At 44.1% G+C, this 10,116-nt stretch overlaps 1 protein-coding gene across 1 annotated transcript; it reads right to left on the reverse strand.

Moving 5' to 3' along the window:
• Positions 1–6,975: 6,975 nt before the first annotated feature.
• LOC136459239 (probable sugar phosphate/phosphate translocator At2g25520) lies at positions 6,976–8,953 on the reverse strand. Its single transcript, XM_066459117.1, has 2 exons — positions 7,621–8,953; positions 6,976–7,183 (listed from the first exon to the last, which is right to left on the reverse strand). Exon 1 carries the CDS (start codon positions 8,742–8,744, stop codon positions 7,665–7,667), a length of 1,080 nt encoding a protein of 359 aa, XP_066315214.1. The 5' UTR covers positions 8,745–8,953; the 3' UTR covers positions 6,976–7,183; positions 7,621–7,664.
• Between the last annotated feature and the right edge of the window lie 1,163 nt (positions 8,954–10,116).

Here is a 10,116-nt window from a genome sequence, read left to right on the forward strand (position 1 = left end):
ATTGAAACTCGACCGCACCCTCCTCGTCCATATGTTGAAGTCCCTCCAATCGTCTCTCTGATGGTTCTCGCCACCACGCTTCCACGAGGTCGTCATCTAGATACGCCAATCATAACCCTAACCATTCGCCTTCCTATGGTACCTTGTTTGGCGATGCGTCCATTATCTTGTTACCCCGCACACTAAATACTGCATCCATTGTCACACCGGCCTTCCCTCATTGTCGTTGCTCAACCTTCAAATCTAACCGCCAATTCTCGAAAATCTAACCCTAAAACTCACATCAAGACTTTAACTTCCTTAGAAACAACGGTTTGATTTTTTTATATGTTTGTCATCCGTTACTACTCCATTCGTCTCCAAATAAATCAATTCCTAGATTTCGACTCTATAGAAAAGAGTAACAACATCTATGACATAAAATAAGCACCCTATGAAAATATATTCTATGGTAAATCTAATGATACTAATTTGATACCATAAGTCTTAACCTTTTTTAAGAAGTTCAGTTCAAAGTTTAAAAAGTTTGACTTAATTAAGACAACTCTAGCAATCTATTTATTCAGGGACAGGAGGGAGTATATATTTTAGAAGATAAGAGTCTGTTGTGTTATATTATTAGATTAGTATAGGAGAATAATAAACCAGACGAACATTAAAGAAGAGGGCTTGTCAAGAGCAAACGACGCCACTGTTCATTCCCTACAAACAGGACTCCTGTACTGTTACACTTACAGGAGCGAACAAAGCCGGTACGTCACCTACCAAAAAAATGCGTTGTCCAAATTTTTCCCCACAAAACCCTACAGGTTATGCGTTTTACTGTGTGTCCCAGGCTCCCGGCCATTGCGAGTGCATCGCCGTTCCAAAAGTTAAATCAAAAGCAAGCGCCTAGAACTTCAATTTTGTGTACTCCAGTTTGTAATCATTCTTGCGTGACCAGAGTAGTCGGCTTCCTATAACGATTCTGCCGAATGGTCTTGCATGCCCCCCGTGAATTTGTCACGAAACTTCCCCGGCCCATTACTATTATGCTACTACTACCCTACTTCGTCGATCGACCAACCGTTGCTGCTAATAGTGGCACGCCAGTACTACATGAGTTGCAATAAACAGAGAATCGTGCATATGCAGGTGCGAGCCGACGTGTTTTCAACCCAAAGTGCGAAGCCAGGCCAGGCCTAAGCCTTTTCCCCTTGGCGCGAGAGCTGTTTCGCGAGCCGCGCCCCAGTTTCTCCCCGGCCGGAATAAGAGGTCAGCCGGCGCCGGCGGCCACTTGGGCACTATGGCCGGCTGCGGCTGGGTGCGTGCAACGGGTCCAGTCCGTCGGCCGTAGTACGTACGTCGCGAACCAGCCGCCAGATGCATATGTGCCGCACCTTTTACGGTCTGCCACTGCCAGGACCACTTTGAGCTCAAAAATCGGGAGTGCCAAAGAAATAAACATCAGCCGGTTCACAGCATCTGCCTCTTCACCTTTGCTTTGTGAATGGAGCACCCCAAACAGCAAAAGCTAGCAAAAAAAAACTAAATTATTTGGGCATCTCGCTGCTAGTACCTCATCATCATCATCACCGTCATTATTCCAAGTACGCAAAACTGAAGAGAACGCTTTCTGTAAAAGGAACTTTCGACGGAACTCTGCCTCTTCTCGTCAAAGCGAACCATGGCATGCAGGTGCGGGCCTTGAACGGAGCTGATGGATTCGTACTCGAGAAAAAGAGTCGGCGACCATACTGAACCCTTGGGTTTGGAACTGACGATCGGGTTTGGAATGGAATCTACTACTGCTACCATCACGCTGCAGCATTGCTTGAACGGGCCGCGTTAAGCGTGCTCTTAGTTGGACTTGGATCATGAATGGGCAGTTGGCAGCAGTAAGGCAGGGCCATGGTGTCCTTTCGGGTTCATTGTTTGGAGGCCCAGATCGAACAGACGGCAACCTGGCCTCCTTCTGGGCCACTTATCTTTTATGGGCCTCCAGGCTTCAGCTATGGTACGTAAAGCCTGCAGAGAAATCGAAGGCAGAAGAAAACCACGATGCTTTCCCGGGGTGCACGCAAGATCTCGATTTGCATCAACAAGATCTCCTCTCTCCCGCCGCCCGCAGCGTCGTCCCGTTCCGCCGTGGTCATGGTCTAACCGCACGGACTGTTAATACGGCGCAAGGTAGTACAATTGTACAAACCGTCAGGCAAGCTGGCAGCGGCGTTCGATTATTGCGGCCCGAACGCAACGGGGTACAACGCGGATCATGTGAGCTGGGTCCGTGCAACTGCAAGCGCCTTCCCGAGCTACGCTTCCGAGTACGTACAAATGGAATTCCTGCATTCTAAGAGATCTTGTTGATTATGTGCCACATGAATTAACAAGCTACGAACCTAACCGAGGCCCTGTTTGGATCAGTTTCGGATTCCTAAAAACCAGTTTTTGTCTTTCGTTTTTAAAATCTTGATTCTGAGCCAGAACTGGTGGGGTGTTTGGCCCTAGTTTTTAAGAATCTGACTTCATTTATTTCTCTTTGGGTCATAAGAAACTAGCAAAAACTGGATATCGACAGCTTTCATGTTTTTAAGAATCTTGTAAAAACTGACACAAAAAACGGGTCTGTTTTGATCCCACCCGGTTTCCAAACGTCACCTCGTTAAAAACTGGTAAAAACAGAAGATATCAAAACATGGCACGAAGTGTAATGTAGATCAACGGGAGTTCCTGCTGTCATCAGAGTAAGGCCGCGTTTAGTTGGCAAAAATTTTTGGTTTTTGGCTACTGTAGCACTTTCGTTTGTATTTGACAATTAGTGTCTGATTATGGACTAATTAGGTTTGAAAGTTTCGTCTCGTGATTTCTCATCCAACTGTACAATTAGTTTTGTTTTTCGTCTACATTTAGTACTCCATACATATGCCGTAAGATTCGATGTTATACTTTGGGGTGAAAATTTTTTGAATCCAAACCGGGCTTAAAGTGTTCACTAGCCAAACGCGTCGGCAGGAACGTTCTTCGAACTATTGTTAAACAGATGTACTGTGTAAGGTTCTCCGACGGAATTCAGGCTGCAGACTATCACTTGACTAAACTACTGTCCTGTGCTAAGTTTGGTACCAACCAGCAGCTGCAGAGGTTCAAAGCAACCGAAACTTGAGAACCAGAGAGGAGGTACTGCAAGTGAGCCTACCGTCTGTTGGTAGTGGTATATATAACTGTGTTGAGTTTATCTCCTATAACTAAAAAGAATAAAGCGTGGACATTTTTTGTGCAACATTTGTTTTGGTTCGTCCATCTACCCACCCCGTGCGATACCCCACGTGATAGAAAAAGAAACTGCCATCACTACGATCCCCGTCCGTTTTGAAGGAAACAAATCGATCATCTGGGGCCACATGCATGGAAGGAAACAACAATCATCCATGGAAAGAAACAATAATCATTTACTCTTTTTTTCAAATAGTGGTCATCATTTCGGAGCCCTTCATGCAGTTTAATAATGGCTGGTATATATATATATATATATATATATATATATATATATATATATATATATATATATATATATATATATATATATATATATATATATATCTGTTGAGTTTACCGTCTGCCCACTCCGTGCGATACCCCACGCGATAGAAAAAGAAACTGCCATCACTACGATCCCCGTCCGCTTTGAAGGAAACAAATCGATCACCTGGGGCCACATGCATAGAAGGAAACAACAATCATGCATGGAAGAAAACAATAATCATTTACTCTTTTTTCAAATAGTGGTCATCATTTCGGAGCCCTTCATGCAGTTTAATAATGGCTGGGGGGCTAGGTTTGCGAGAACCTACTCTTAATTGGGTTGCGAGCTAGGGATGTAGCACTTCAATGGGTGTCTTGGTTGAGTTCTACAATTGCCAAAAATTAATGGTGCCGATAAGATTGTGTAACTCGGTAGTACCTTTCTTTTTTTCAAAAAAAAAGGAGGGCATATGCTACTTATGGTCGAATCCATGTTCTTTTTGTTGTTTTGATTTGATGCCCACAGCCCACAGTCCACATGTTAACTTTCAGATGTGTTTGTAAAGAATCAAAAGGAGTTGGCCTAATGCCAATATTTCTTGTCGTCTTTTTCATTCTTTATATTTATATTATGTAGTGTGCCCGTGCGTTGCTACGGGATAACTAACAATTTATACTAAAAACACACGGATCATACGATAATATAACAATACTGTAAAAATTAAATACCAACGTTAAAGTGTCATTTAATCCAAAAAGCAAAGTTTATGAATTTAACACATTCACCGAGTGCGTGGCGTCGTAGGCTCACAAACTCTACTTTATAGACGTTTCCGTGATGCGGCTAAGATAATGTTTTATATTGGCAAGAAGAAATCTCCGATATCCATTTCTTTCATTGTAATCCATTTATCTGGACAATGTTTAAGGTGAGGGCACGGTTCCAGTTTTTAGTAGCTTTGCGATATTGTCCGAAGCTATGAGATGATTGATGTCTTGCAATGATCCTTTCATTAATTTAGTTTTCTATCTATATTTAATTGTTTATTCAGTCTATTTTATAGGCACGCCGGTAGATAATGGATGATAAAATTCAAGCATCCATAATTTATCTCTTTGACTTTGAGCATGAGTTTTGTTTTTATTTTTTAATTGATATATTGTCCTTTTATTTTTACCATAGCGTTAGCACGGGCATGCATGAAAAACGAAGATGTCTTTACACTGCAGAAATCTTTCAAGAAGATCATGCATATATTATTCTTATATTGAATATTATATATATAGAATCACCTAAATATTCTAATTAAATTATAAAATTTTGAATTAGGATACGAGGTAAGACATGCAAACATATATTTCAAAACTACCTGTAGAGTCCAAAGAACTTAATAAATAAATCATTCTAGAGGCAATGCAAATTCTCTCTAATCTTTCATTTGGTGTAGTTAGTTTATCATAGTACCCGCATGTATTCATAGGAAATAAATCGTGGATAAAATGTGGACATTTTTTGGTGCGACATTCCAACATGGTCCATCGTTCTGACAATATCCTTGAGGCAAATCACATAAAGAATGAGAGTCCCTCTATGAGATTACTCACAAGAGACTCATACTTATATCTGATCATGGTAATGTTGAATTACTTTGCATCAAAAGCATCGGCAATGATAAATGGGGACATAGGTTTTAGTATGTATAGTGAAGGAAAACTCAACCTTGGCCTTCTCAACAGCTTTTCTGAGCCTTTGCAGTGCTAATTTGTCCTTACTCAGATAGTCAAGAGGTGCACCATAAAATTATGCACCACTAAGAAAAGTATCAACATTGGTTGCCTTGACCTGAAAAATATGTCGAAATTAAGAATTACAACACCTAATTCAACATCTTGGAACAAACATTCAAGCGGATACCTTATTCTACAATATATGTTTGTGTGGAATAGTCCTAAAGCCACACATATTTATACGGTGAGTATAACATACTTTGTTTTAAAATTTTATGAGAGATTTTGTATGACACGCAATATTATCCATGTGACAGGCACTAATATTTACATATATACTCGAACATGTGTGTACAGGATTATATGGAGATACAACGGAACTTATTCATAGATTTATTGGCGCATGAAAGATATGGACATCGGAGAATTCTTTCTGCCGATATAAAATATTATCTTAGCCATATCACGAAAAAGTCTATACAGTAGAGTTTGTGAGCCTACGACGCCGCGCTCTCCGTGACTGTATTAATTTCACGAACTTTGTTTTTGAATTAAATGTCACTTTAACGTCGGTATTTAATTTAATAGTATTGTTATCTTATCGTGCGATCCATGTATTTTTAGTACAAAAGATTTAGTTGTCCCCAAGCGAGACACGCACACGCTACCTAATTACCCTAAAAAAGTCAAAGCCTACCGTCTGTTGGTAGTGGTATATAAACGTATTGATGAGTTTATTACCCTAAAAAATTCGTAGCCTACCGTCTGTTGGTGGTATATAACCGTATTGAGTTTATTACCCTAAAAAATCGTAGACTTCACTGGCATAGCGACATCACAAGTCACAACCAGCACTGCAACAGTCAACAGACTACTGGGAAGCATCACACCACATGACGAGCAGAAGAACCAGACCCCGTTGCAATTCTCAGTAGAGTGAACGAATATATATAAGTTAGGGCCTCATTTTTTACACTACAAGGGAGAATCACCCAAAAGGGTGCTTCGTCTGTTTCTGATTCGTCTCCTTCTCATTTTGCACTCTTTTTCTTAAGAGAATCCCAATTTAGAATCTCTACCAAACATTTTCAAAGAATGTGATTGAGAATAACAAAAAAAAAAAGTATGTTTGGCTAGGAGAATCCAGAGCCTGCCAAACGTCTGTTGGCATCTTCACTCCTATAGAGTTCACTACACTGAATGATTGATTCCCGGCAACAAGGGATGAAATGAAATGAATAAGGAGTACCAAACAACTTTCTTCTAGCCCTGCATGTAGATTAAGGGGATGAATGCTGATGCTCCGCAAACAATCAATTCTTCAGATTCCCCGTTGGATTCAATCCAACCAATGGGAAGGAACAAAGCGTCCAATTTCAGTGCAGACACTTTGGACTGATTCAGGAAGCGTGACACAAGACATGTAGAAGAAACAGATCAGCTGCGAATTTCAGTAAGATCATTCCTTATACAAGATACAACCTCCGTATTATAAAACGTTTTGGCTTTTCTAGATACATTTCTTTTGTTATATATCTAGACATAGTGCGTATTTAAGTGCATAGCAAAAGCAATGTCAATAAAATTTGCAACGGAGGGAGTTGTAGATAGTACCATGTGATTGTCATTTGAATTCTGAAGTACTGATGTAGAGTTCCCTTCATTGAGTCAATACAGTACAGGCTTTCGGAAGGGACAAAAAATGGAAAAAGAATAGCGAAACAATAGTATTGGCTCCAAAAAAAAGAAAAGTGACATTGTGAGATCCAAGTTTCTTCTGGTCCAGCAGGCTGATATACGTCCTGATGTTCCCTACACAACAATTTCCTCAAGACACCCCACAAGAACAACCAATGGGGTTAGGCGTCAAAGCACCAAACCGACGTCGGCTCCGTGGAAATCATTCATGTATCAAGCCACCAATTTTCAGATGGTGTTTGCACCAGGTCTCCTGTCCAATGTCCCAAGATAATTAATTAGAGCAATAAAAACTAACAGCGGCACTGAGAATATAAAAGTTAGACATTGGATTCTTGTGATCAGTTCTCTGAAATTACACTCCTTTCGCACTAATGGATCCAATTTTTTATGTATTAACGAGACAAAACCGACCAATCATAGCAATATACATAATGCAAACAATTTTGCTCACTGTTTAAGTGGTAGTGACAGCTACAACTGGCCAAAAAAGATAAAAAAAATGCTCATATATATTTTTTTCACATGTTCGACACAAAGCTTGCATCTTTCCCGTGCTTATTTGCCTTGCTACCACCAGATCAAGTCAAAGACAAGAAATGAACAAATTTTGCATCAAACTTGTAAGGGTTTGATCTTGGATCACACATTTGGAGTACACTAGGCAGGGGGGCTGGGTTCAGAACCGACCGAATCGGGCGATGGCGGTTGGATCATGAGATCCGTCACACTCGCTAGGCCTGGTTGTCAGTCTTGCGGTCGCCGTGCGAGTCGCGCTCCTGCAGCAGCGAGCCGGCCTCCTCGTCGGCCTGCGCCGCCTTCTTCTGTGCCTCCTTGGCCTTGAGCGCCTGCAGCTTGACGTGGTTGTAGTACCCCACCCCGAGGAAGGCGATCCCGTAGCCGAAGAGGTTGATGGGGGTGACGGTGTCCCGGATGACGGACCAGGAGAAGGCGATGAGCAGCCAGTCCTTGACGACGCCGGCGACGTTCATGGTGAGAGCGGAGGTCTTGCCGACGAGCAGGAAGACGGCGAGGTTGAGCGCGAAGGCGCAGAGCGAGTTGGTGCCGAAGACGAAGAGGTCCGGCTGGAAGCTGCCGACGGCGCGCAGCCTGGGCAGCTCGACGAAGACCCAGGGCACGACGAGGAAGGCGAGGCAGCAGGGCGCGACGTAGTAGAGCGAGGTGATGGGGTTGAGAGAGATGCCCTTGGAGGTGAGGAGGATCTGGATGAGGACGAGGCGCGTGGCCTCGAAGGCGACTGCGGCGAGCTGCAGGGCGACGCCGCGGGCGTCGAAGCGGGCCTCGCCGTAGGCGGCAATGGCGACGCCGAAGGAGATGGAGAGCATGTTGAGCATGGCGGAGGACTTGAAGGTCTCCTTCTTGAAGAGCGCCCCGATGGAGTAGACGGCGACGGGCATGAGCGCCTTGAGCATCTGGATGAAGGAGACGGAGAGGTAGATGTAGGCGGAGTTAGAGAACCAGAGCGAGAGCGAGTAGAGCGCGCCGATGGGCACCACGGAGGAGACGTAGAGCTGCGACGTCATGGCAGGCGAGGACGGGAGGTCGACGACGCGGAGGACGCGGACGAGCGCCACGGCGAGGGAGGAGCAGAAGGCCATGTGCACCATGGTGAGGGAGATGGGGAAGGGCCAGTTGTACATCTTGGGGTCGAGGATGTACTTGTTGTAGACGATCACGGAGAAGGAGAGGATGATCCACACCGCCACGTACATATACGAGATCAGGACCTTGCGGATCACCGACTCTGACATGCCGCCGTCGCCGCCGCCGCCGCTGGCCCCTTCCTTGCCCATAGCTGGCCTCTGCCCCCCGCTTCCTCGCGCTGCTACGGTGAGGGGGCGCGGAGGCGGTGGATCCCGACTCTCGAGTGGGTGGGAGATCTGGAAGGGAGGGAGGAGGAGGCGGATCTGGGACTGGGAGGGCGGAGGTAGGTGACGGGGGGATTTGGACCGGGCGGGCAGGGGTTCTTGCAGACTTCGGCCGGAGCGGATGGGGATGCTGGCCACGTGGACAATTGCGTTGATGCTTTGATGGAACTTTTATAGGAGCTTCTGTTTAGTGAAGGGTGCTTTGACCGAACAATTTGGTTTTTTTTTTTAAGTTTCTCACAGATAGATCTCTGGCGGAAAGAATTCAGAAAATGGATCCTTAACTCGGCGCCATTGATGCTGATGACGAGCTCGGTGCCAGCGTCTCTGGCGTCGAGCTCCTGGGCACGGTCCATGACCTGCCAGGGGGCTCGGCGCCAGAGTGACTGACGCCGAGCTCCCTGCATTTAACCCCGGCTCAACCTTCTTGCCCGAGCGTTTTTTCTCTTCTTTCTCATCCCTCTCGGGTTTTTGTCTTCCCACTTTACCCTACCTCACGAATCGACATATTGGACCTTAAAAACCTTGATTTGATCTGTAGATCTTCGAGAGCAAGGTATCATCGCTCCCCTTCTTGTTTTTTCACATCGATTAGGTATATATTAGTCGGATTTTTGGACCTAAGAATCGTCATCACTTAGGGTTTCATTGTATCCCTCAATATATGTATTATACAACCGTAGGTTGATTCCAAGGCGTGGAAAAAGCTAGCAAACCTAGACGTATGTAGTTATGTTATGGGTTCATTGTTGTGGATCAAATGACAAACCCTAGGTTTAAGGTTTAATGTTAACTGCTTTCGGTTCTTAGAACGAAATTGGTTGTATTGTAGTTATGGTTCTCATTGATATTTATTTGTGATATTTTGATTTATGTTTGTTAAATTACATCCGTTTTGTTAGATGCAAGAAATGTTTCGGGAGGAGTTTTGACGAAAACGGGGTCGTCCTCGAGAATTATACCCCGACGCGTCTAGCAAAGATACCCCCGTCCCTCCTGACCTCTCTGTCCCTAACTGTGACTGTGGTTTCCCGGCCCATGTTTTTCAATCGAAACATCCGGATACAGCGGCGCGTTGCTTCTACACATGTAGTCGGTTTAATGTAAGAAATTGTTTGCACTATCCTTTTTCTTTATTTATGTAAGTATGCTACTAATATTTTGTTGGAATCTCGTTGTGTGGGACCATGAGAGGTGCCTTTTCTTTCAGTGGATCGATGATGTAGACAAGTTTGATCCTAGGTACCTCTTGTTCGACGATTGGTTTAGAGGGAGACATCCACGTGAGCACTTGAAG

This window comes from Miscanthus floridulus, chromosome 6, assembly GCF_019320115.1.
Source record: "Miscanthus floridulus cultivar M001 chromosome 6, ASM1932011v1, whole genome shotgun sequence".
Classification (NCBI taxonomy): Eukaryota; Viridiplantae; Streptophyta; class Magnoliopsida; order Poales; family Poaceae; genus Miscanthus; species Miscanthus floridulus.

What these genes read in the sequence shown, in the direction of transcription:
- LOC136459239 (XM_066459117.1), bottom strand. Translation starts at nt 8,744, where the DNA reads ATGGGCAAGGAAGGGGCCAGCGGCGGCGGCGGCGACGGCGGCATGTCA.